The 24910-nt window shown below is 53.8% G+C and overlaps 7 protein-coding genes across 7 annotated transcripts; 3 read left to right on the top strand and 4 right to left on the bottom strand.

Moving 5' to 3' along the window:
* Positions 1-1868: 1868 nt before the first annotated feature.
* On the top strand, positions 1869-5690 carry QC763_507830 (uncharacterized protein). Its single transcript, XM_062913370.1, has 2 exons — positions 1869-2383; positions 2451-5690. Exons 1-2 carry the CDS (start codon positions 1977-1979, stop codon positions 5455-5457), a joined length of 3414 nt encoding a protein of 1137 aa, XP_062764775.1. The 5' UTR covers positions 1869-1976; the 3' UTR covers positions 5458-5690.
* A 149-nt stretch (positions 5691-5839) lies between these two features.
* On the bottom strand, positions 5840-7258 carry QC763_507825 (uncharacterized protein; the record flags this gene model as incomplete). Its single annotated transcript, XM_062913369.1, has 1 exon — positions 5840-7258. One exon carries the CDS (start codon positions 7256-7258, stop codon positions 5840-5842), a length of 1419 nt encoding a protein of 472 aa, XP_062764774.1.
* A 714-nt stretch (positions 7259-7972) lies between these two features.
* Positions 7973-9007, bottom strand: QC763_507820 (uncharacterized protein; the record flags this gene model as incomplete). Its single annotated transcript, XM_062913368.1, has 1 exon — positions 7973-9007. One exon carries the CDS (start codon positions 9005-9007, stop codon positions 7973-7975), a length of 1035 nt encoding a protein of 344 aa, XP_062764773.1.
* Positions 9008-9735: 728 nt separating this feature from the next.
* Positions 9736-11950, top strand: QC763_507810 (uncharacterized protein). Its single transcript, XM_062913367.1, has 3 exons — positions 9736-10522; positions 10602-11172; positions 11230-11950. Exons 1-3 carry the CDS (start codon positions 10250-10252, stop codon positions 11877-11879), a joined length of 1494 nt encoding a protein of 497 aa, XP_062764772.1. The 5' UTR covers positions 9736-10249; the 3' UTR covers positions 11880-11950.
* Positions 11951-12368: 418 nt separating this feature from the next.
* Positions 12369-14789, top strand: QC763_507800 (uncharacterized protein; the record flags this gene model as incomplete). Its single annotated transcript, XM_062913366.1, has 2 exons — positions 12369-14497; positions 14549-14789. The coding sequence occupies 2 exons, from the start codon at positions 12369-12371 to the stop codon at positions 14787-14789; spliced, it is 2370 nt and encodes a 789-aa protein (XP_062764771.1).
* Positions 14790-14944: 155 nt separating this feature from the next.
* Positions 14945-19254, bottom strand: QC763_507780 (uncharacterized protein). Its single transcript, XM_062913365.1, has 6 exons — positions 18800-19254; positions 17015-18671; positions 16621-16895; positions 16273-16372; positions 15466-16156; positions 14945-15432 (listed from the first exon to the last, which is right to left on the bottom strand). Exons 2-5 carry the CDS (start codon positions 17320-17322, stop codon positions 15706-15708), a joined length of 1134 nt encoding a protein of 377 aa, XP_062764770.1. The 5' UTR covers positions 17323-18671; positions 18800-19254; the 3' UTR covers positions 14945-15432; positions 15466-15705.
* Positions 19255-21397: 2143 nt separating this feature from the next.
* Positions 21398-23539, bottom strand: QC763_0074530 (uncharacterized protein). The gene is made up of 4 exons (XM_062906028.1): positions 22136-23539; positions 22051-22071; positions 21576-21982; positions 21398-21511 (listed from the first exon to the last, which is right to left on the bottom strand). The coding sequence occupies exons 1-4, from the start codon at positions 22969-22971 to the stop codon at positions 21474-21476; spliced, it is 1302 nt and encodes a 433-aa protein (XP_062764769.1). The 5' UTR covers positions 22972-23539; the 3' UTR covers positions 21398-21473.
* Positions 23540-24910: the final 1371 nt, after the last annotated feature.

Raw genomic sequence — 24910 nt, 5'->3', positions numbered from 1 at the left:
GAACTGCGTCCTGGAGCAAAATTGTAATTTAATGAAGAGAAGAGGGAAGTGCCCTTGCTACGCGGCTGGCTGGTGCTGGCTGATGAATGTGTTGGGATGGATGGGATGAGTTTGACTGCCTAACTTGTGCATGTATATACGACTGTCGGGGCCGCCGTGTTTGAAGACGGTTGGTTGAGATGTATATATTGGCTATGATGACATTCGCTTTGAACTTGGAGCATGCATGAGTTTTGATGGTCTGTGAGGATGGCGATGACGACTTGGGGTTGCATGGTTTACATCACTCCTGTCTGGGACGGGATTGCACTCTCCCCGTTGGCAACAGTAGTTGGAGTGGTAACCACTCTATCAACCCCAGAAGTAGTTCTCGTCCGGGGAGTCTGCGTCTTGGTCCGTATCTTCGTTAGGGTCCTTGTTTCGATTGTTTTGATGGATCTTGTGACGATGTAGGGGAGGGTGGAGAAGCCGGGGGGGATATATCTGTGTTTGTTGTTGTCAACAAATGCTCATCTGAAGGAGGAACTATCGACTCACTGGCCATTATTGTCGTTCACAGTCCCACCCTGCTGTTGTTGCGGTTGCTGTGGTGGGCGTGTAGCGATGAAACCGGCTATTATTCCCCCTGTGATCATCCCACCGGCGAGGATGATCGCTATTGCGAGGAGGAGAATACGGTGACGGCGCCACCGGGGTTCAGGATTGCCGTTTTGGGGGTGTTCAACGGGGGGTGAGGAAGGGGGAGGCGGAGTGTAGACAATGACTTCTTTGCCTAGTTGACGCTCTGGGTGGTAGGGGACCAGGAGGTCGAGGGGGCGGACTTCGGGGAGGTCGGAGGAGACGAGGTTATTGTCATCGTCGAGTTTGGGGGTTGGGGGGTTGTGGAAGGCGGTTTTGGGGAGGTGTTTCCAGGGGATTGCCCAGGGGCGGAGGGTTTCCCAGGTTCGGTGGTAGATTGGGAGGATGTTGGGCATTGTTTTGGTGGTGATCAAGGAGGTCAAGGGTGGTGGAATGAGTTCTGGGCGGGGTTGTGGTGGTGTTTATGTCTTGGTGGCATGCTAAGGGGTAGGGGAGGAGGAATGTGGAATGGTGTTTTTTTTTTTGCACATTGCTTTGGCTGTTGCCTGTGACAGCCTCGCGGGATTGGGTGCTGGAATCATATCATGGCATCTGGTTATGCATGGTGAAAATTGGTACTGGCGAGGCTGGGCCGCCATTGTAGGTCATGCTGTCAGCCCGTGAGAAATCTACGCCGCTGTCATCTGGATCACTATCAGATCAAAACAAGCTGAACCGCCTGATGGGTGTTTGCTCGGCAAGAGCGGACCTTCACTTTGACAAGTGTTAGCGTACTAGAGCCGCATTGGGCACGTCAGCATCAATGGAATCGATTTCTACTACCTTACCTAGGCTTACATATTTGTAGGTGCCTATCCAGGCCCAGAGATACTTGCAAGATATAACTTCAGATCTTGAATACCACCTACCGGCCCACATACCTACCTCATATACAATCTCCAACTTTCATATATACTTCAATTAAGCCCTGCAAACGAAGTACCTACCTATATACTGTACTATGATGAGCATAGAAGTGAGTGGGTAAGGTAAGGTAGCTAACATTGCTTGCACATCGACTTCCAAATAACTCACGTAGAACGGTTACAGGTGATGGGACCGATGCGATCGTGACATCAACCAGCAAGAACAACCGTTGGCTTGTGTTATCTGCATACCTAGGTCCGGTATAATGCAGGTAAGCGTGCCAAGCATAGGTACTACATGCAGGCACACAGCCTCCAACTGAGGCTGTGAACACCCATTGCTGGCTGCAGCCCAAAATTCCATCCTGCCCGAATCATTTCCAACCTTGATCATGACCAGCACTCGGTCGGGTTTCTTCAAGTTCTCAAAGGCGCCCAAGCAAAGCAGCGAATCTCGTGTTGAGCGCTGCTCTCAATTCAAAGACCGAAAATATGGACCCGATATCAGCCTTTTCGTTGGCAGTCAACGTGCTCTCTACGGTTGACATTGCTGTCAAAACTGGAAAAACACTTTGGGACCTGTACAAGTCGACTTCGGGTTTCACCAAACAAACAGACAAACTGCTCCTTGCCATGAGTCAGTTCGATGCTGCACTTGGCCAGCTTGCCAACCCCAGGCTCGACGCGTCCGCGAGATTAGCATCGGAGCGGTGTTCTGCAACGATCAAGGAAATAAGAGCCATGCTCGACCTGTGCAAAGCTCGCAAGCCATCTTCGGTTGCCAGTGCCCTGCAAGCCAAAGCCCAATACACAAAGCACAAGTCGGAGCTTCAGGATCTGCAGAAAGAGCTGGAATCGGCAACGGGCCAACTGAGAACCGCACTTGCAATTACCACCAAGTAAGCTCACACGCTAAATTTCACTTTCGGCCGGCCAGGTACCTGTCCTCTAACTTCTCCAACTCAGTAACGATGTTTCAGTAATAAAACAGCTGCTCGCAGCCTCCGAGCAACGTAGCCCACAGTTGATAACAAAACTGGAAGCCATCAGTCAGAAGCTCGATCCACTAGAAGAGCTTACTAGGCTAATTAACAAGTCGGACCTGCAAACAGTCAAGGATGCGCTGTCATTAGAGCTTGCAAAGCTCACCGAGAAGTTGGACCTATTGCAGATGATCAAAGACGCAATATATTTGTCCGAGGCCTCGTTGGAGTCGATGAATCAGGCGACTATTTTGGGCGCCCTGAGGCCGGCTACTGCTGATAAGCGTTTCGAAGAGATTGCCGATCCAGCATGTACCACATTCTCCTGGATGCTTGGGCGGCCGTCGGGGGTGGAGAGTGGCGATAGTTCGCCAGACATCGAGGATCCCGCCAGGGTTAACGCCTCCCGAGAGTTTCTCTACTGGTTAAGATCGGGTTCGGGTATTTACCACATTGCAGGCAAACCTGGAGCTGGCAAGTCAACTCTGATGAAGTACTTGGCCACACATTCTACAACCCAACAGTGTCTTGAGTCTTGGGCCGCCTCAGGCCCGTCACCAAAGCAACTCATTTGCTCGCGTTTCTTTTTTTGGAAGATCGGAACAGCAGAGCAAAAGACTACACGCGGGCTCTTGAGAGGAATAATATACGACATACTCAGGGGCAATTCTGAGCTTACCAGTATACTCTTTCCGGATCATTGGGCTCCAAGGAGGTACGCTGCAATGTCGCTAGCGAAATCTCCGATACCAACCATATCAGATACCCAGATCAACAACGCCGTCAATAGGCTGTTGACAGCTGAAGAGATATCTGCTCGGTTCAAGATCTGTCTTTTCATTGACGGGCTCGATGAGTTTGACGAGCCTAGCCAGTCTCTCTGGGCTTTCTGTGACAGGCTAGGCAGCTGGGCAAAACACAGGAACGTGAAGCTTTGTGTTTCAAGCCGAGAAGAAACTCCGATACTTGGAGCTTTGCATTGTGCGCATCGCATTACACTCCACCATCTCACTGATGCTGACATCGGCGCGCTGGTACATGAAAGGCTCAGTTCCAACCCTTATTTCCAGCGTGTTGCACTGTCAGACACCGATGGTCGTCAGGATAAGACAACTCGGCTGATCATCGACAACGCCAAAGGTGTCTTCTTGTGGGTTGTGTTCTTACTGAAGCTTATAGAGGAAGAACTCCCGAACCAGCGGAGTACATCATTCCACACGATCCACCGGCTTATCGAAACAGCACCAGACGAACTCAATGAGTTTTTCCGGAGGATCTTCAAGACTATTCCCAAGCATCATGCCAGAGGAGCGCACTTCGTACTGGCGATGATGTTACGACTTCGTGGCTACTGCATTGCCGGGGATTATTCGAACAACTTTTCACCAGCCAAAAACGTGACCACGTCCCAAGCACTCACATTGTTCGGTCTCTCTTACATATTCGACTCGTTTGATAACTGCCAACACAACTATGAGGATAGGCCTTTTCTCTTTCCGGTTCCTCTTTGCTCCAACGAGCACGATTACAGGAAACGAGAAATACAGACGGCCGAGAGGTTGCAAAGTTGGTGCAAAGGCCTGATCGAGGTCAGGACCTTGAACTCGGACCGGAAACACGCGGCGGATTTCACGCACCGCTCAGTATCCGACTTTTTGTGCACCGAGCTGCGAGATTTGGCGCCCAATTGGAAAATTGACGACGATTGGGTAGCGGAAGGGATCCTGACTACGTACTTGGCCGAGTTCAAAGCCTTGAGTTTCACACAAACAAATTTTACACCGCGAAAACAACTCGATGCGAGGGCTGCGCAGGAGCGGCGGTTGCCGGCCATGATAGAATGTCTGGCAAAGACAGGTTTTGCCATGACTGCCCCGCCAGCTTCATGGGTATTTACCTTGTTGGACGAGATTGACGCTTTCCGGCAATATTCCGTGGCCACCGACTCTTCTACCGCGGAGCCGCCCAAAGATTGGTTTGTGATCATGCGCGGGGATGGCTTTCAAATTTGCCACCCGGAGAATCAGCCAGGCTCTCTATTTGCCATTGCAACGGACATGGCTGCGCCGATGCTGAACTATGTGATGTGGAGGTTACAGGACCCCCGTCTCTTGGGCGACGATTCTCACAAGTTGCTGACCCTCGCGAGCATCGTGAGTGGTACGCGCAAGCAATTCAAGAGCCAGCAATTCATGGACGTCTCCCCCATTTTAAGAGCTTTGTTGGAGCGCGGTTTATCCCCAAACGTTGGTTATCCGCAAATTGGAACAAGAGAAGTTCCATGGTTCAGTGTAACTGAGTGGCGCGAATCTTTGACTGCTAATCGGCAAGATGGTATGGCGATCGGGAGCAAATCCCCTTGGAGGGATACGCTTAGTATCTTCATCTTTCTCTTTGCTTTTTCGTATAAAGGCGCCGTTCCTGTCTCGATATGGAATGAGCTCCAAGTCTGGCTTGAGTTTGGCGCCGAGGTTCCTGCGGAGGTATTGGTGATTCCCTTGGCTACGTCGCAATATTGGGCGGCTGTCGGGTTCAGATACCCGACAGAGAGAGCAGAGATTGCCGTCTGGGATTGCGAAGATCTCAAAATGCCCCGAAAAGAATGGCTCATGGGTTACTTTGGGACTATCAAGAGCACCACTTTGAGCAGCATGATCCGATGGCACCAGCCTCATAACATGCATACTCTGTCGGGGTATACCGATCCGATGGGCATGGTGGCTAGTGATTCACAGGAGTGGAAGCCCCCTTTCCATCAGACCGCACCGACTTTCATTATGCACGACCGGAACCAGCACTTATGCCCGGTATACCCATTCCACTGGATATATGGTCTCGTTTGGGAACAACATTTGCGTCAGTGGGTCCGCGGGGATCCTTCCCCTCTTTGGGACTGGACTTCTGGGCAGTGGGTAGCTTACATGACACCAAGGCGACATAATGCTGTCGGGGAAGGAGCCGTGAGTTTGACGATGCGGGCAGGGAGATAAAGGCCGTGGACCGGCCCTCAGTGAGAACAGAAAGAGCACACCTGCTGACTTCAACATGAATTGATCCAAGCAACTGGCACACGTAGGATGGATGGCTGGGGATTTGGTCACCGTGGAATTTTTGGATTTCACAAGCCGCTGGAAGTTGAGCCATAAGAATCCTTGTACATAGCCACGATTGGATTTTACTTTTTCAGTTCTATATAATTCTCTATACCAAGCTTATATCCAACCCATTATCGTCACGGGCATCTTCCCAGACCAGGGCACCACTTGTCTGCCCAACCATCAACTCCACAAAACGACATAGATGCCCAGATAAGATACCCAACATTTACACAGAAAAAAAAACACACCATGACAATACACATTAGATCTCACCTCATTCCCCCTCGGGCTTCTTCTTCATATCCCTCCCCACCCCCGGCTCCAACTTCCAAATCCCATTACAAAGCAACGTCCCATCCACATCCGTCTCCCAAAAGTCATTCGGGATCTGCGTCCAAAACGGCCTCGGATACCCCGGCTTTTCCCCCTTATCCTCGGGCTCCTTCTCGGGATAAGGCGGCATCTCCTTGATCCCCCTCTCGTCAAAACACTCCGCCACCATAAGCCAGTCATCATCCTTCTTGAGCTGGTGAATGGCCAAGATCTCACTCCCGTACATAGCATGCCAGCTAGAAGTAACATCCGTCCCCTTCCTCGCCCAGGGAGTCCTCTCCCCTGGCCGGGTGTCCTTGTGGTCGAATTCGAATTTCTCTTCCTGCGTCAGAATGGCCATGGTGACTTTTTGATGACCCTTGATAAGCAGCCAAGCCATGGTGACGTCCTCCCCGGCGATAATATGGTGTTTATCTTGCAGTTTAGGCAGCAAGTTAACAATATCCCAAGTAACAGTGTAAATCGCCCCATGAGGAAACGCCGTGCGGTGGTAATTGTCGTAATAAAACTGCCCGATGGTGGTGTGGTTGACGTTTGCTTTATAACCCGTGACTGTGTTGCCATCGGCAGATTTGACGACGTCCAGTCTAGGGAGGAGCTGCCGGTCCCAATACGCACGAGCGTTGACCCAGAGGTCAGTGTCCATTTTGGAGACAAACTCGTACTTCACCGGGGACTTATCCGACAGCCACCGGTAAAACTCTACGGTTTTCACCGTGTTGGCGGTGAAGTCGTCTTCGTGGAGGTGGTCCAACACAATCATGTCGCCAAACGTGGCGTTTTCCTGCTGGATGACGGCTCGCCAGTCCGGGCCGGGGTTGGAGATGACGAAGCGTTGGTCCATGGGCACGTCTTTGAACATCTTCATCCAGGTGTAGCGGATCAGCATGCGGCGTTTGATGTCCCAGGCGGAGCAGATGACGGCTCCGAGCCAGGGACGGGGACGGTTGTCTTGCACCGGTGAGGTCATTGGTGTTTGGGGGAAGGGGTCGAGGGGGTATGTTGGCTTTCTCTTGACGCCGTCAGAGGCGTGGACTCCGTGGACGAGGGCGTCCATGTGTGGGGGTTCCCACATCTTCAGCCCGTTTTCATCAAGGTCGAATTCTTCAGGGTCGTAGTTCTTTGCTGGTCCCTTTGGTGGGTCGTTGGACTCGGGCGTTGGCGGCGGTGGTTGAGCTTTCTCAGGCTCCTTGTTCAAGCCAGGAATTGACGGCAAGCTGTCAGATGTGTGGCCGACGAAGAGCAACGCGAGAACGAAGATGCTAGCCAAACTGATAACCCAAAACCTAGTAGGTACAGAACGTGGACGGTTGGAAAAAGACCGTAAGCCCTCGGCGGCCCAGGCCCGGCTGACAGCCATGCTGGATGAGGATATACCTATCGCCGGGTTGGGTTCGGGACGTTAACGAAAGTTGCCGATGCTTGTCCTTCCTCCCCGTGGCCAAGGTAGGTCAAATGGAGATAAAAATGTGCCGCGCAGAGACGCGATCGGGCGCGAAAAGGAGGTAGGGAGGAGGGCAGCATCCCGCAACCCAGCGGGAAAAAAGAACGAGATCGCCTGCGCCGCACCCCCTGTCCAAAAGGGGTCAAGCGGCGGCACAAGACCTCGACATGACAAGTGGGCTCTTCCGGCCAATCTGGACCCCTGATTTTGTCTCGGCGTTGAAAATGGCATCCCAGAACGGCTTGGCGTCAGCCCAACGAAGCGGATACGTGCCAAGCGATGTGGTGATGGAACTCTCGCTTTTTCCAATAGTTCTAGCGGGTAAACGGTGAAGATAAGGTTTGTACAGTGCGGCATATGACTTGTTTTCACATCTATGCTTCGACATAGGCTCTGAACCGCTGGAATCTTGAGAATGAACCTCGACACTGTTTTCTTTCGGAGTTCTGGACCCCCACGTGGCTCAGCCGCACGACCAGGGCCACATTTTATGCTCAGATGCATTCGAGTTCATGCGTAAAACCTTTTGTTTGCTTGGAAGGGACAAAAATGACTTTGAACTCCAGTCCTGATCTCAGCATGTCCTCAAGATCCGTCGCCACATATCCCAATGTATCCCAGGCCTTCTTCTCAGATTCCCTCCTCAGTCCCCGGCCGCCTCTCCGTATCAGAAGGACTGGCACTAGCACCAGTACCTGCAGTCTTCTCTCCCGCACTGCTCTCCACATCCACACCCCCCTGCTGCCTCCCCTTGCCCATATTCTTCATCCTCTGGTCATGCGACATCTCAGGGAACAAAACCCCAGGCGCGGCACAAGCCAACAACCCGCACGCAATCAGCACCATAAAGCTCTCCAACACCACAAAGCTCGACTCATGCTGCATGATATGATTCCCCCACCCTCCCGCCATCTCAGCAATCCGGTAAACACACCTAATCAACAGCGCAGCATACGCGCCCCCCATCGCCCACAAGAACCCCCTAAACTTCCCATCCTTCCACAGCGCGCTCCCTTCCATCCCAGGGTTTTGCCTAAAACCCTTCCTCACCCTGACTAGGTAATCGCCCGCCAACCCACCAAACGCCCCCAGAACCAAAACCTGAAGCACGATCCCCGCCATGATGATCCGATTCCCGTGCTTCAAAATATCATAGTTATCCCTCCCCGCCGCGGCCGCAACCCCCCCGCCAATGGCCTGAATCACCAAGCAGCTCACATCCGCGGGCACAAAGAATATCGGGTACAGTCTCGGTGCGATCCTCGACATCTCCGGGTTCAAGCTGATGACGATGTGTCGTAACGTTAGATACAACCCGACGCACACCAGCGTTGGGCCAAGAACAATAGCCACAATCTGCATCTTGAACGCGTCGGCGTTCCAGGCGTTTTCGCTGAGGAGGACGCGACCGATGTAGCCTACACATTCGAGGATGCAACCTGCTGCTACGGTGGTGGAGAAGCCCCATGTTTTTTTCCAGAGGCCGGTGAGGAGGGTGATGATCCCGAAAAGGCCGAAGCCGACGGCGAGGAAGACGTTGACGGGGAGGTTGGGGGAGTAGCCTAGGGTTGTGGCCTTGACGGGGCAGAGGGGAGAGATGGAGGGGCAGGTTTCGTAGGTGGGGTAGAAGTTCGGGGGGAGGGTGGTGAGGTCGATGTCAGTCATTTTGGATGCTGTTTGTTGCTGGCGGGGTGGTGTCCGGGTTGGGACGTTGGATATGGTTGCTGTTGAGTGTTGAGATCTCAGGATTGAATCTAGGGGTGGAGTCGGAAGCTCTAGTTTTCAGGGGTATAGACCTGCGTCGTGGTATCTGTCTATCCTCCAAATTGCCGTGAGTCTATCCGAAAACCGCGTGTACGTGAGAAAAACAACGTCAGCAAAAGAGTGTAAAAACGCTGATGTTGTTCAAAGTAGGTTGAGGGAAAGAATAGGCAAGGGACGGGAAGGCGGATGGGGTTGCCTTGGTCTAAAAAAACACAAGTTCCAGTGAGCTACAGCGGATCATCTATGTAAGATCTATCAGTTCGTTCGGGTTTGTCAAAAGCCCGAGCTCCTGTGGTGCTTCGTGCTGACGTGCTCGCAGCCGGATGTAATCTCTTTCTCCTCCTTGCGGTGTTTGAGCTCCGGGTCGAGGCTTTGCTCTGTTAAACAATGCGGCTGCGATAGGAAAGAAATGTGGAATTTTGTGGGCTTTGCGAAAGCGAGTAGATTCACCTCTAGGTGTTGGCTCTCATATTTGCTGTTTGGGTTTTGATTGGTTGAAAATTCAAGATTGAGCCGAGTACGACTATCTACACCCTTCGGTGTAGCTATTGACCAAGGCTGCCAAGCCAAAAGGGGTCCACCAAAGGAAGATTCTTCATCGGGCTCGGATTTGTCATGATGAGGCCTTTGACTGGTTGCTTGTCCTGATCGCGAATTAGGTCCTAGAAGATCTTGGATGGGTCTTCGATGACGAGGAGTCAGGCACTCAAGATCACCCCCAAAACCACCCAAAAAGTTGGTGATGACAGCTTCTTCTCTGACGTCGTTGGAATTTTTTGACAGCCCCAGATCCACAGTCATTTGGCACGTTGCTTGGCATCTGCGGGGATGGTTTTAGCGCGATGCAGTCCCACCGACCAGTTGAGCCTCGGGGGTCGCTATCCGGGTCGCTGGACCACAGCCTCATCAAGAAGCTATTGACCAGTCAAAAGGCCGCGCCATCTGTCTTTCATCTGTTCCTCCTGAGTGTTCGTTCAGAGTTTGGTCTTTTCTATCTGTTGAGTTGTAAGATACCTCGAGAGGAACAGAACATCAGAAATCAGACGGTTTCACGACCAAAACGTGGCCAACCTGTCATCACCCGCTCAATCTCACTGATCTCACTCCAACACGTTCCCCAGCCAATCATCTAGTCTCACCCACATGTCCAACTCCTCCAACCCGAACCCGAGCAGCAGCAGCAGCAGCTTGTTGACACCCAGTCCCTCCTCCCCAGCCGGGACCCCCACACCCTTCGGATCCAACGTTCCGACACCACATGGTGGCCAGAACGTGCCACCACAACCACCGGCTCCCGTCCCCACCATCGTGACCCATCGACAGCAGCAGCCACCGGTGGGCCTGACGTACACGGGCCGAAGGACGCACAAAAAGAGCCGCACCGGTTGTGCCATATGCAAGGCACGCAAGATCAAGGTCTGCGCTCTCCCCCTACTCTTCCGATCGTTTCAAAATCTAGATAGATCCGATCTAACCAGACTGTCGGGTTCCCCAGTGTGACGAACGCCACCCGTCATGTCTCAACTGCATCTCGCACGGGGTCGAGTGCCCTTTTCTCACCGCTCCGCCGGGGACCGCCACTCCAGTCACGCTTGGGATTCCTAACAGAACCAGTGGTGCGAGGCATGCTGCCAAAACTGCCACGAGAGCGTCCCGCTCGCCGTCGTCGCCTTCGGGTCCGTATCCTCACTCTCAGTCGGTCGAGTCGGATGCTTTGCCGCTGTTGGAGCTGGAGCTGCTGCACAACTTTACCTCGAGGACATATCTCACCCTGGCGTCTGACGCTGGCGTGCGGGAGTTTTGGCGGGTGGATGTGGTGGATGCGGCGCTAAAGTGTGATTTCATCATGAGGGCTGTGCTGGCGATTAGTTCGTTGCATCTTGCTTACCATCAGGAGAGCTCGGAGAAGAGGGATTTTTATACCGCGCAGGGGATGGTGCTGCATCAGAAGGCGAGCAGGGAGGCGATGAAGTATTTGAGTGATGATGGGCAGCATCATCTGCTGCGGGTGGATAAGGATGCGGCTGCGAGGTTGTTTTTGTTTAGCATGTTGACGATATATTTTGGTAGGTCTTGCAGTTCAGGTAGTGTTGGAAGACTCTTTGTGCTGACATGGTCGACAGCATTGGCAAGTCCGAGGAGACCTCACTCAGAGGGGGGGTCCTTTTTCATCAACGAAACATCGTCTTTTCCAGAGTGGACGTTTCTTGTTACGGGCGCCAAATCACTGAGCAGTGTCCTTGGGCCGAGAGGCCACGAGACAATGCTAGCGCCGTTTCTCGCGTATGGAGGGCAGAGATGGAGGACGCACAGAGCAAAGATGCAAGAGAGCCAGATGGGGGAGGCGTGGGGGCCGCTGTCTGCTCTGAGACAAAATATCCTGGTTAGCATGCAGAAACAAGAAGGCCAGGAGGGTGCCCAAGAGCGGCTGGCTACGTATATCCACGCTCTTGATGAGCTGGAGTTATCGTTGGTGATCATCACGCGGGAACAGAATGGAGAAGGGGCGGAGGAGGAAAAGGATGTGTTGGATGCTATGCTGTGGTTGTGGGAGGTGTCAGACTCGCTTGTGCCGCTGCTCAAGATACCCACACCGGAAGCGGTGGCCATCTTTGCGCATTTTTGCATACTGTGGAAACATCATGAGAGGACGTGGTGGCTTCAGGGATGGGGGGACCACTTGGTGGAGAGGGCGCATGAGATCTTGGATGAGGAGCACAGGGAGTGGATCGAGTGGCCTATGAGGGTTGTTGGGCTTGGTTTGGGGCGGTAGGTTTTACTTACCTCACACTACAAAAACCTATGGATACATGAGGGTAATAGATTTGTATATGATGCCACTATGAGCGTTTCTTGATTCCGTGACTTCCGTTGCGTGAGGGCATTCCGGGTCATAACAGCCAATGGGAAAAGTGGGCCGATCCGACAGCTTGGTTGTTGTGCAGGATGGGGGTTGATTGGTGGGACTGCCCTACGTCATCGATACGACAGAGCTCCTGCGGGTTATCAACCTGCCATCCGAAGCTGAAACTGCAAAAAGCGGCGATGAACGAACGCTCTCTCAAACCATTGCCTGCATCTCGCACGGACAACGACCGTTCACTATACAATTGAGTTTAACGGCGCGGCCCGCAACACTTTGACACCGCCCTACCGTTGAACTAGCACTCACACGACCACGACTACGGAACGGTCTCACTAGGTATCAGCAAACACAACCTTCAACAAACATCACGACAACCCGAAAAAAAACACCACCAAAATGCCCCAATCCGAAATCCCCATCCCCAACCCCCCCGCCCTCCCCTCCTCCCTCCCAGACAGCATCCTCCACGACCTATCTGTCACCCTCCCTCCCAAACCCCTCCCCCCCACCGACCTCGCCTCCCTCAAAGCCTTCCAGCGAGCAGCAAACTACCTCGCCGCATCCATGATCTTCCTCCGCTCCAACACCCTGCTGCAAAACCCCCTCTCCCACAACGACATCAAGCCCCGTCTCCTCGGGCACTGGGGCACCTGCCCTGGCCTCGTCCTTGTGTATTCCCACCTCAACCTTCTTTTGCGAAACAACCCCGACCTAGAAATGATTTTCATCATCGGTCCCGGTCACGGCGCTCCCGCTGCGCTGGCTGCTTTATGGCTTGAGGGGTCACTGGAGAGGTTTTACCCCGGGGAGTATGATCTCACAGAAAGCGGGTTTCATAACCTGGTGACGAGATTTTCTGTGCCGGGGGGGTTTCCGAGTCATATCAATGCCGAGACTCCGGGTGCTATTCATGAGGGGGGGGAGTTGGGGTATGCGCTGGGGGCGGCGTTTGGTGCTGTCATGGACAAGCCTGATTTGGTCGTCACGGTAGTGGTTGGTGATGGAGAAGCGGAGACGGGGCCGACGGCTACGGCGTGGCATGCGATCAAATTCTTGGACCCGAAGGAGTCGGGGGCGGTGATCCCGATACTGCATGTCAACGGGTTCAAGATTAGCGAGAGGACTATTTTTGGGTGTATGGATGACAAGGAGATTGTGGCTTTGTTTAGTGGGTATGGATATCAGGTTTTGGTGGTGGAGGATTTGGAACGGGTGGATGAGGAGTTGCAGGGGGGGTTGGACTGGGCTTTGGGGGAGATCAGGAAGATACAGAAGGCGGCGAGGGAGGGGAGGGCAGTGGTTAAGCCGAGGTGGCCGATGATTGTGCTGAGGACGCCGAAGGGGTGGACGGGGCCGAAGGAGGTGGATGGGAAGATTATTGAGGGGAGTTTTCACTCGCATCAGGTGCCGCTTCCCAAGGCGGGGGAGGAGGATGGACAGCTGGGGGAGTTGAGGAAGTGGCTTGAGAGTTATCGGATTGGGGAGCTGGTTAAGGACGGAAGGCCGACGGAGGAGGTGACGAGGATTTTACCGCGGGAGAGGGAGAGGAGGTTGGGGCAGAATAGGCTGACGTATGATGCTTATGAGGGGTTGAAGAGGGTTGATTGGAGGGAGTTTACGGTGGAGAAGGGGATTGATCAGAGCTGCATGAAGGTTACGGGCAAGTTTTTGGACAGGGTGTTTCGGGAGAATCCGAAGAGCATAAGGTTGTTTTCGCCGGATGAGCTGGAGAGCAACAAGCTGGATGCGATACTGGATCACACGCAGAGGAACTTTCAGTGGGATGAGTATTCGAGGGGGAACGGGGGGAGGGTGATCGAGGTGCTGTCGGAGCATGACTGCCAGGCTTTCATGCAGGGGTATACTCTGACTGGGAGGACTGCCATCTTTCCTAGTTATGAGTCTTTTTTGGGTATTGTACACACCATGATGGTACAGTACTCCAAGTTTGTCAAGATCGCCCGGGAAGTTCCCTGGAGGGGGGATTTGGCGTCGATCAACTACATTGAAACCAGCACTTGGGCTCGGCAGGAGCACAATGGGTTTTCTCATCAGAACCCTAGCTTCATTGGTGCGGTTCTTAACCTCAAGGCTGAGGCTGCGAGGGTTTATCTTCCTCCCGACGCCAATTGTTTTTTGTCGACTGTTCACCACTGCCTCGGGTCAAGGAATTATACGAATCTCATCATCGGGTCCAAGCAGCCTACTGCTGTGTACCTCTCTGCAGAAGAAGCGGCCGAACACTGCAGGCAAGGCGCGAGCATCTGGCAGTTTGCCTCGACCCCTCTCGGGCCGAACGAGGAGCCGGATGTTGTCTTGGTGGGCATCGGGGTGGAGGTCACGTTTGAGGTTGTCAAGGCGGCGGAACTGCTCCGGGAGATTTGTCCGGCGCTGAAGGTCAGAGTGGTGAATGTTACTGACCTTATGATTCTTGCTCCCGTGAGCAGGCACCCTCATGCGTTGAGCAAGGAGAGGTTTTTGGAGTTGTTTACGCGGGAGAGGCCGGTGTTGTTTAATTATCATGGGTATCCGACTGAGCTGCAGGGGTTGTTGTTTGGACGAGAGGGGGTGGGGAGGATGAGGGTTGAGGGTTATAGGGAGGAGGGGACGACGACGACGCCGTTTGATATGATGTTGTTGAATGGGGTCAGTAGATTTGATGTTGCTAGGTGGGCGGTGGTGGAGGGGGTGAGGGAGGGGGATAACAGGGAGGAGGTGTTGGGGGAGATTGAGAAGAGGGTTGGGGAGGTGAGGGGGTTTGTTGAGGGCGAGGGGAAGGATCCGGATGATATGTATGAGGTTGCCAAGTTTGAGTAGGAGGGCTTCCTTGGTGGATAAAGTTATGTTGGTGTTTTGTTTTTTAATGAATTGAGTAGAGGTTGTGGCTTGCCGCCAACCTGGAAGTTTTTGTACATCCATCCCCCAACGAGCTGAAATGTGATTCACATATTGCATGGTGCCATGTGTGTGGTGTAGACAGAGTGTTGCTTAGAAAAAGCCGGGGGTATATATATTCAGCAAAAACCGAAACGCTGAAACGCGGCAAAATCAGAGACCGAGAAAAAAATATCAACGCTACCTTAAAGACCTTGTGTCATGCCCGTACCAGGTACCTACTATAAAAAGCAAAAGTTGGGAGGTTTTGTGAAGAGGCCACAACGACACACAACACACACACACACACGCCTTTTTAATCCCCTTCCCCGTCCCCTTTCCCTTTCCCTCACCCCCCGACCAGAAATGAAATCCCCTGTTTGTTTTTCGACCCATGTTTGTTTGCCCGTTTCCATTCGCCCCTCCCCCAACCCCCCGTTTCCCAACCGAGTCCTGGAAAAAAAAACCTCTGTTGATTTGCCCCCTCCCGCTACCCTTTGCCCTGAGAAATAAGTGAGGGTATCCCGTGAAAAGAAAAGGAAAAGAAAGAAATATGGTTGTTGGCTGCTTCCTGTTGTTGTTGTTGCTGTTGTTGTTGTTGTTGTTGTTGTTGTTGTTGTTGTTGTTACAATGCGTGTTTGGTGTCGCTCGTTTGTTCTGTGGGTCCCTTTTGTCGAGTCGGTGTTGTCGGTGTGAATCCTCCTCTATTAAGTATCGGCTTTATTCCCTTCCGATGTGTATAATTTGTTGTTGTTGTTGTTGCTGTTGTCGTTGTCGTTGTTGCCCACGACAAGAGCCGGCCGTGTGGTGGGTTGTTGTTTGTGTAAGGTCTGTTTGCTGGGTTAGGTGAGGTGTGTCATCAAAGATCGGAGCTCCTCAAACAGCCCCTGCTCTCCCCCAGATACAGCCCCGCAAAGAAGAACAAGCTAAACAGCATCAGCAGCGCGAGCACCACCGTCGTGACAGCCGCAATGACGACAATCTCCGACTTTCTGAGCCGCTCCCGCTGCTGCTCCTCCACGCGCTGGTGCTCGCTGGCCCCCCGTCGGTTGCTCTTTTGCGCGAGCTGCGCGGCCTGGGCGGCGCGAAAGGCAGCGTCGGTCCCGTCCCAGTGCTCCATGGGTAATGAGTTGGTCAGCTCCTTTGACTCGTCGAGTGTCTTGATCAAAACGGCTGGCTTGTCTTCGTTGAGGGCCAGCGCCTTGACCAGCCGGACAGGTGACCCGACGGCGAGGGTCATGGGTGGGATGTTGCAGTTGACTACCGTGCCGGCGCCAATGACTGCGCCGTTTCCAATCGAGACACCCGGTCTGCATGGTCAGCAAAAAGCATCAGGTAACCGGGGGGGATTTATCTGACCAATCATATCTGAGAGGTGTATCATGAAAAGAACTCAAAAAAAGAAAAAGAAAAAAAAAGAACTCACAGGATGGTGACGTTGGCGCCGATCCAAACATCGTTGCCAATCGTGACGGGAGCACCGGTGCTCAGCTTGGTCGTCCTTCGCCCTTCCAGGCTGACTGGGTCTGTTGTTGTGTGTTAGTGTCATGTCTTGTTGGTCATCGACTTCCCCATTGGGATGCATCTGCAGCAGTGCGAGACAAAAGGTCCCGCAACCTTGATCCTCGGGAACAGCTCCCGTTTGCCCGGACCGGATGATTCCGAGACATGAGAAAGCAGGCTGAGCTGAACACACCACACAGAGAGAAGAAAAGAAATGAGACCGGGGAGGGAGAGAGAACGGGGGAGAGAGAGGGGGAGGGAGAAAACTTACGACCAACGCAGACAATGGTGCAATTGGTGCCAATGTTGCAGCGTTCCCCAATGATCAAGTCAGCCACGGGCGTGTCGAGGATCACGCAGTTGCGGTTGATGAAGGTGGTGCTCGCCACCTTGAGACGAGTACCGTAGTCAACCCAGAGAGGAGGCTTGACAAACGGGATGGTGGCCTTGAGGGTAGGATTGGTGATGGCCTGGTCGTGGGTGACCATGGTGCCCTCCTCTGCCGAAGTACCATCCGCCTTCTTAGGACGGTTGGGCTTGACAATGCTACAAGAAAAAAAACAAAAAAAAAAACGTTTGTTAGCCGTCGAAACACAGGGCACATAAGGACAAACTCCGAGGTACTCGGCCGGGACCGATCGGAGAACAAGAAACATAAAACGTACTCGAGCCACTTCTCGCCGCGGACTTTTACGTCGGCATCCTCTGGTGTGCTGTTGAATGCACGGCATGCTGCTGCACACGAGTTGCGCACGCTGCGGAAGTCGCCTTGTCCTGCAGGGAAGGAGATCTCGATGCCGTGATACTGCTGCTTGAAGGCGGCAGTCGGGAAGGGTTGGTCACTCATGGCTGCGTCGGTGTTGTTGGGTGAGATATCGGACCGAGAAGCCGCGTAAGGGTTGCTGGTGTATCGGAAGTGTTGTCGCCAACGGAGCGAGGTCTTTTCCTCGATATGACCAGAGTAGGGGATCATGAAATGGTAGGCTGGTGGTTGTTGTTGCGGGAGGGGGTGAGTGTGCAAAGGTGCCAAGTGGCCGGGATCTTATACTCGGGGATACTGCAGACAGAGAGGCCGGCTGACGGTATCGGGAGTCCGTGGACAAAGAGGCTCTATGCTATCTAGGCAGGTGATTGCTGCCAGGTGGCCGGCTTCAATTACTCTTTCACCGCCTTCGATGAAGAAGATGCGAGGAGTCTCAAGTTCCTGATCCAGATCCCGAGGAGCAACCCAAGGGAGGGGAGGGGAAGGGGGCCGGCCCGGCGGATGACGTGGAGGGCTTCCCCGGACACCCCAAAGCCAGTGAGTGGGAGCAGAGAGGGAAAAAAGCAATTCGGTTGTCTCAGGTGTGGTGTGGCAGCTTTTCTCGGATTAAAGTCTTTTATGGAAGCGTGTGCGTGTTGGGTTGGTTCCAGCTGCAGTGGTGGTGGTGGCGGTGGTGCTGGAGGAGTTGGATGTGTTGCTGGACGGTACGGGGCCGGGACGTGTTGATTCGGTGCACAGGTGGTGAGGAGGGTTGATGCGATGCTGGTCATGGTCGTGGTTCATCGCCATGGCCGACAACAGCAACAACGACAGCACCGGCACGGCTCGGTATGAAAGTTGGCGAGTTCTTCTTGATAGCAGACGAGAGACACACTCATGACGGAATTGGCTCCGCCCCGTGGTATTTAAGACTTACCGGGCGAGAGACGGACGGCAAGCAGAGCAGATCAGCGAATTTGATGACCTGGGTCCCTGAGCCCATTTTGTTCAATTTTCTCGTTGCGCCTCTCTGCAACCCTTGTCCCGGCTCAGCCCAAGCAATCCGTCAGCGGGGGGAGGGGGGGGGGGCGAGCCAGGGCAGTGGGTTCATTCTTGTGCACACCCCTCCCCCTCCATCAACCATTCACCCACCTAAATATGACACGCAGGGGCCGCCTGGTGCTCGGTGCTCGTGAACAAGAGAGAAAATCGGATCAGTGAATCTGAACAGAAGCAAGGACCTCGAGCGAGAAATGGAGCCCAAGAGGTGTCTAGTGCCGTGCTGTATGCTGTAGTGTCTGTCAGGGGGTTCGGAATTTGCTCCAGAGGCGACAGAGGCAGCAGAGACGTGAGAGGGCCACCAAAAGAGGACATCGGGCCGTCGTGTGACCAAGCCCCCGGGAGACCTGGGTCAGTTCCCCGTGTGCACACGCCATGTTCGTAGCCCTGCATACGCCGGGGGGAGTCCCAGGAACAGTGGCATCAGAGTGGAACCCCAGCTGGCTAACACAACCAACCAATGGTGGGGAACTGTGCAGGTCATCCATCGCTGTTGGTGCTGCCCCTCTGAAGGAAGAAATCTGAGATGTGACTGTCAGTTCTCAGTGGTCGGCCCCTGCCTTGTTCTGGTCTGGCCCCAAGCCACCCTTCCACCGACAACCGCTGGGAGTTGGGAATTGAAGAAAAGAAAAAAGGGCGGACTCCTCACCGAACGAGCCGACACCTCCAAGCTCCGTCCTCCGCCATTGGATCGCGGAGCCATCCCGGTTGCCGTTGGGGTGCCTCAGCACACACAGGCAGCGGCAGCGGCAGCGGGGCAGCACACCTCAGGGGGGGCGGGTGAGCTCTGCTGCACTGCTGCAGCCCAGAATGGTCCCAGTTGCTCTGCAGGATTACGCGCGCTAGACTCGCCCACTAGGCTGTTCCGAGGTAGCGTATCTGATCAATCAGGGCATCGGCCAAGATGGCTGTTCGCGGTTGGATAGTCTGAATGGTGTAATGGTAGTGTATGCGAGGGAGGAGGGATGGAGGGCTGGTGGTGACAAGTGGGTGAGTGAGAGGAAAATAAGAAAATGTGTGTTTCGAGGTAATTCGCAGCGCATACAGCGGTCCGGGCGATCCGTGACCTCTCCAGAGAGGTTCCGGGTCCCCGGCGGCCAGTCCCCCGCCCCCCTGGGCTCGAAGAATCCCGACCCGGCAGTAGTAGGGATTGGCCCGGCGTGGGCTGCCGGCGGCGACTAGCAGATCACACACAGGCTTGGATTACTCAATCACCCAAATCCCTCCCAGGGCATTGTTGCGCGCACCACCTGGGGGAGTGTTTGTGTTTGTTTCGCATTGTTGTTCTCTTCTTGGCCACGACGCTACCCCCACGTATATAGAGTGTATATTTCACATTTGTGTTACTTTTTTCTATTTTTTGCGCGCAAAACAAAAGCATTGTTTTTCCACTTTCCTTCCCCTGACTAAGGTAGTTGCAGTGTACCTGGCTAGCCCCAAGCAAATTAACTTAGTGGTGTTAATAAGCTTTGGGTGGGGTTTCTCTACCTGCCTGTCCCCCTTCCTCTCCCCCCCAAAACCGGGCGGCCGGGTGGGTGCCGCGCACCAAACGCCAGTGCGGAGCCCGCAGCTGCGGCGTCGTCATTGTCGGCTCACTCCGTTTATTAGTTACATCTCGGTTGCCTCCACCCGCATTGCGCTTTTCAACACTCTCGACACTGTACTGGATGCTTTCATCACACACACTATCATCGCTGACCGGTGTAGTGTAATAAATGCATGACATTGCATCCATCGGGTAATTGGCCTGAGCAGCCGCGACCAACGAGCGATTGACATGGAAGAAGAAAGTCGCGGAAGCGAAAACAGGGCATAGGTCTCGAAGGGTAAGAAGGGCAGTTGATCGGCCGGATAAACGCCGGTGCATACTCCGTACGAAGTATGTAAAGATACATCGACACGAGAGCGGCTATGCCCGCCCTGCAGTGCAAGTGTTGCTTGCGTCTCGGAGGGGGGCCTCGCAGTGCAGTGGTGGAAGCAGGGCGTGCGTGATGCAACGACGGGAAGCCGTGTGTGTGGCCAGCCAGCCCAGGGCAGCAAGCCTGGTCCCAGCACCAGCCGCGCAGCCGAGAATGACACCCAAGACCCTCCTTTGCAGCACATCAGCTGGCCTCTGACAAAACACCCCCTCCAGCTGCCATAAAGATATCCGTGATAGGGGCCTTGTAGTCCACCGAGGGAGGGGGATTCTTTGCTCGCTCGCTCGCTCGCAACACCGTATCCGCACGCACAGGGTAGCAGTGGTGAGGCCTGACGGGAAGGAAGATATCCGAAAAGAGGGAAGCGGTGAGGAGAGCCAATTGCCGACTCGCCGTCGTATTTCCCCCCCTCCACCACCCCCCCCCTCATCAAAAGTCAGGAGGATGGATGCAACAAACCAGCTTTCCATGAATTCCCATCCTTCCTTTCCCGTGGTGTTCAACATGAGCGATTCGGATAGCGCACTTCAGGGTTCAAGGGCAAAGCAAGAAAAGTGGAAACATCGATGAAATGAAACACTGATCAAATCCAGGAACCACATGGGACGATGATTCCCCCGCGTGCTTTCGGACACCGGAGGAAATGATCCTTCCATTCCACCATCTCAAAACGAGTGGAAATCTTAACAAGTCCCCTTGGGGTTTGGTCAGGTACTTGGATACCAATCAAGTGGATCGATCCCGAATCTTAACCGAGATCCTATCCATCGCCCAGGCATCAAATTCTGGGTGTCATGATGACTTCATAGTGCCAAGACGGGGGCGAGTTATATATGTCTACGTGCCCCCTCATCAGACAAGTAACAATTGGCTTATAGCTACGGGGTGAGCTCCATCTTGGCCCTGCATCCGTGAGTTTCTTGAGAACGAGGCTGGCAGAGTCCGGTTGGTCTGGAGTAAGGGCACGGCAAATGCACGTGGTGGCTTTGAAATGGGTGTGTGTAGCGAAGGAGGGTCCTCGAGTTGGGAAGTGATGGGCTTTAACTCACCCGAATGTTCCTCAGCTGAGTGTTTGGCTCTTGGAGCCCTGGCCTGGCATAGCTATCGGATGCGGGTTGAATCCTGGCATGTAACCTTGAGCTGTGGGCGTTCGGATGTAGAATGGTTGTCTATATGTCAGTGTGTGTGGGGTGGTTGCAATCATGGTAGCGCTCGGTCCAGGCAAGGGACCGCTCCATAGGTACCTCCTCTGGCCGAGGAAGATTGGGACTGGGGAGCATTGCTCCAGTCATTCACACATCTTCACATCCACGCAATCCAGCCACCAATGGGTGATGCAAAGTCTTGAAACTATGGGTGAGCTTTCTTCTCCCCGGTCACATAAACTTGGATGGCCACTACATCTCACTGAGCCTGAATCCCACCAGGCAACGCACTCAACCCTATCGTCCAGTCTTGTCAGCTCCCACGTCACATCACACGCAGTGTCTAAGAAACAAAACTTACACCCCTCGGACTTCTCCTTCACCAACGGCTTCACCTTGCACTTGTTGGCCTTCTTCAAACTCTGCACCTTGATCCCGGGACAATTCGCTGCCGCACAGCCGGCATTCATCGCCTTTTGCAGCTCCTGTCCCTTCCACCCAAAGACGTAATCCGCATGCTGGCTGTAGCCCGAGCGGTCACCAGTCGACAAGACAAACGGCTGAGAGCCGTCGACAGGCCAGAGCTCAGGGTCGTTGAAGGGGGTGGTGTCCCAGACGATCTCCAACATGACCTGAGGAATCTTGACCGGGTGAGAAGGAGGACATGCTTCGGCGGTGCGGAAGGCGCTGAATGGTTGGGGTCCCTCGAGGGGGTAGGCGACGTGGGATTTGTGGTCGGGGGTGTCAAGTGTGACGCCGTCCCAGCAGCTTTGGTCTTGTTAGTCGCCGACGCCGAAGCCGGCAAGAGTATCAAAGGGCGTGGAAAGAGGACTCACGTCGGAAACAGGATATTGCTCCTAGTCCCAGCAACAATCATCAGCAAACTTTTCTCTTCCATCTCACCAAAACAAAACCGCTCACCTAATCCCAAAACACTTCCTCTGCGGCAACCCCCAACTATCCACCGCCGGATCCTGACACGGAGGCAGATTATCCCCCTCAAACCCCGGCCCAGTATAACACCTGAAACAAGTCTGCCTGCTCAAATTGAACCCCGTCGTCGGCCTCGCCCTCAACGCCGCATCCCCAAAAAACATCCTAAACCCCGGCTTGAAAGCCTTCACCCCCTGCTCCCCCTGCCCAGGACTGACATAATACGCCGTCAACCCCCCCTCCGTCTGCGTGGTAAAGGTATCGTTAAACTGCAGGTTATTCGGAATCTGTTTGACTCGTTTGTAACTACCATTCCGTGCTCTGAAGTACAAGTTGGAAGTCCAGTAGTTGCTAAAGTCGTCGCTGTACGAGCAGCCGGTGCAGGAGGAGCGTTTGGCGATGTCCTTGAGGGGCATGTACGCGTCGAATGCGTCGCCGCCGACGATTTGGTGCTGGTGGGGGGAGGGGACGGCGCGGGGGTTGACGAGGGGGTCGATGCGGTCGATTACGAGCTGGTGGCAGCCGAAGCGGAGCATTGTTGCGCCTGTGCCGTTGAAGGTGGGGAACTCGGCGATGTCGTCGAAGGTGAGGTCGGGGGGTAGGGGGGGAAAGGGGTCGTTGGGGTCGTTGGGGTTTGGTCCGGGTTGGGGGAGGGGGTTGGAGAGGGCTGCTACTCCCAGGAGGGAGAGGGATAGGAGGTGGTTCATGATGGTCACCGGGTGGGGCGTCTTTTGCTGCGGAGGGGATGTGAAGAAAGGAAGTGGGAAGCAAACAAGAGGGGCGGTTAAGAGAGGGGATGGATGAAAAGACCAATTTATGTCCATGCACGGGTGGCTAGTTAATATCTGACATGGAGGTTGGAGTCACACGTAGTAGCTACTACCAACATTAACCAAAAGCCATCATGCACAAAGCGATAGTCCCGTCTGTTGGTCCGCCACAAAACTAATGGGTAGTATCTCACAGCTCACCCCTTCTCCTCCATCCACACAGAAAATCTGATATGACTGAACCCCTTCAACCACATGCCTTCCCACGCGGCTCGACCTATCAGACCTCCCTCTCCCCGTACCAAACTCCCTCCCCCTCAGGAAATCTATCCGATTCCGGGCCTCAATGCCCCGAACACATTTCCCATCAACAGATAAATAGCCCCTCACCTGGGTGGTGTGGTAGACGCTTACTCATCTCCTCCTTTTGAGCTACCAGACCCTGCGCCCTCCAATGAAGCCCACATGTGGCTTGTTACACAGCATCCCAACCACATGTTCTCCTCGGCACCTAACGCAGAAGTCTCTGTCGTGAAAAAAGAGTCTCGGCAATCAGCCTTGGTATCGGAACGGGGCGTCTGTTGTTGGGTCGTAGTGTGGGGTTCTAGATTCTAGATGGCAGGACTTGCGAGTTTCCTCATGTGGGAGGGGGAAAGATCTGCCTAGCTAAATTGCCGGGGGGTTGCTGACTTGTCTGCCGATTTTGCTGCCTTCAAGACTGAGAAGGTAAGAATTGCAACTCTGCGGAATGTCTTGAGACTTCTAGCTCTTTAATGAGAATGGAAAATTAAACCCCACGTAGTTCCGTTCGTCGGCAGCTGTCACGTGCCTCAACGTCCATAGTTCACATCTCGTTCGTCTGCTGTACCGTGAGCCGCTCGCACCTGCCCTCCCAGAGCAACAGGCACGAGCAACGCACAAGGGCCGAGTGTCGGCAGGAGCAGACATCGAAGCCACCCAACGGCTGCTTGATCAAGTGGTAAGGGGCTCACCTATACAGATTATGCTACGCCTAAGAAGTGGATCCGACAATGGGCTCGAGATTTCCGGTTCGATCATCTTTCTGCTCAAAGTTTTCCTTCTTTCTTCCGAACCGCAGAAGCCTCAATACTCCAGCCACCAGGACAATCTCACCCAATGAATTACAAAAGTGCACCTTCTCCGTGCCCGGCTTCCGTATCACCAACAACATGATGGTCATCCCCCTTTCCCCAAACAGCAAGCGCCGCTCGCCTCGCCCGGGGCGGGGGGCATCAACGCCTTATCAAAGCCTCGGACAAAAAGACAGCCCAGCACCCTAATGATGTCTGAGCAGGCGTATACCATCAATTATAAAAAGCAAGACCTTTCTCCCAAAACCCAAACTCATTCTCTCCTTCGTATCTCCAATCAGCTTCCAAACCTCCTTCAACACATTCCCAACCAGAGTAATAACAGTATCCAAAAGTCACCATGCAACTACTACCACCACCCCACACCCACTTGTGTTGAGTACTGACCGTGGCAGGTGCTCCACCGGAAAGTTCACCACAGCCGTAACCAACCCGGACGGGTCCACAAAAGAGGTTGCAGCCTACAGGGCAGTCGACTGCGGGAAGAGAACATGCGCGGGTAGCATCAAGTACGATCCTACCGCCAGATAGGACTAAGGTCAACAGCACAGGAACGGTTAGAGTGTTGGTATGCGGGATGCTGTTATCCCAAGCAACAAAAGATGCCAAGTTCAGTAGCGTTCCACGAGGGCCTTTCAAATTATTCCAATCTCTCTCACCCCGCGCCTTGAACATCATCCCAGCAAGGAAGAATAGACCCATCAAATGGAACAAAACATTCTACCTGGGCGACAAAATTACTTGTGCAATAGCACTTCTAACCTTCCGCAATATAACCACTCCCAACCACACTATCAAACCTCTTAATAACCTGGAAAACAACAAAAGTTTGTGTAGAAACTTTGACGGACTTCTTCCTTATCCTGTGAGTTTTCTAGATT

The sequence above is a fragment of the Podospora pseudopauciseta genome (assembly GCF_035222475.1).
Source record: "Podospora pseudopauciseta strain CBS 411.78 chromosome 5 map unlocalized CBS411.78m_5, whole genome shotgun sequence".
NCBI classification, from domain to species: Eukaryota; Fungi; Ascomycota; class Sordariomycetes; order Sordariales; family Podosporaceae; genus Podospora; species Podospora pseudopauciseta.
The sequence above is the reverse complement of the archived record's forward strand: the minus strand, read 5'-3'. Positions and strand labels throughout refer to the sequence as shown.

Coding starts and splice junctions, on each gene's coding strand:
- QC763_507830 (XM_062913370.1), top strand. CDS start 1,977: ATGGACCCGATATCAGCCTTTTCGTTGGCAGTCAACGTGCTCTCTACG. Junction 2,384..2,450: donor GCACTTGCAATTACCACCAA/GTAAGCTCACAC, acceptor TCTCCAACTCAG/TAACGATGTTTCAGTAATAA.
- QC763_507810 (XM_062913367.1), top strand. CDS start 10,250: ATGTCCAACTCCTCCAACCCGAACCCGAGCAGCAGCAGCAGCAGCTTG. Junction 10,523..10,601: donor GCAAGGCACGCAAGATCAAG/GTCTGCGCTCTC, acceptor CGGGTTCCCCAG/TGTGACGAACGCCACCCGTC. Junction 11,173..11,229: donor CATGTTGACGATATATTTTG/GTAGGTCTTGCA, acceptor CATGGTCGACAG/CATTGGCAAGTCCGAGGAGA.
- QC763_507780 (XM_062913365.1), bottom strand. CDS start 17,322: ATGATCCCCTACTCTGGTCATATCGAGGAAAAGACCTCGCTCCGTTGG. Junction 16,896..17,014: donor CGCGGCGAGAAGTGGCTCGA/GTACGTTTTATG, acceptor TTTTTCTTGTAG/CATTGTCAAGCCCAACCGTC. Junction 16,373..16,620: donor CACCATTGTCTGCGTTGGTC/GTAAGTTTTCTC, acceptor ACACAACAACAG/ACCCAGTCAGCCTGGAAGGG.
- QC763_0074530 (XM_062906028.1), bottom strand. CDS start 22,971: ATGGACATAAATTGGTCTTTTCATCCATCCCCTCTCTTAACCGCCCCT. Junction 22,072..22,135: donor AGGAAGTGTTTTGGGATTAG/GTGAGCGGTTTT, acceptor TGCTGGGACTAG/GAGCAATATCCTGTTTCCGA. Junction 21,983..22,050: donor AGCAATATCCTGTTTCCGAC/GTGAGTCCTCTT, acceptor ACAAGACCAAAG/CTGCTGGGACGGCGTCACAC.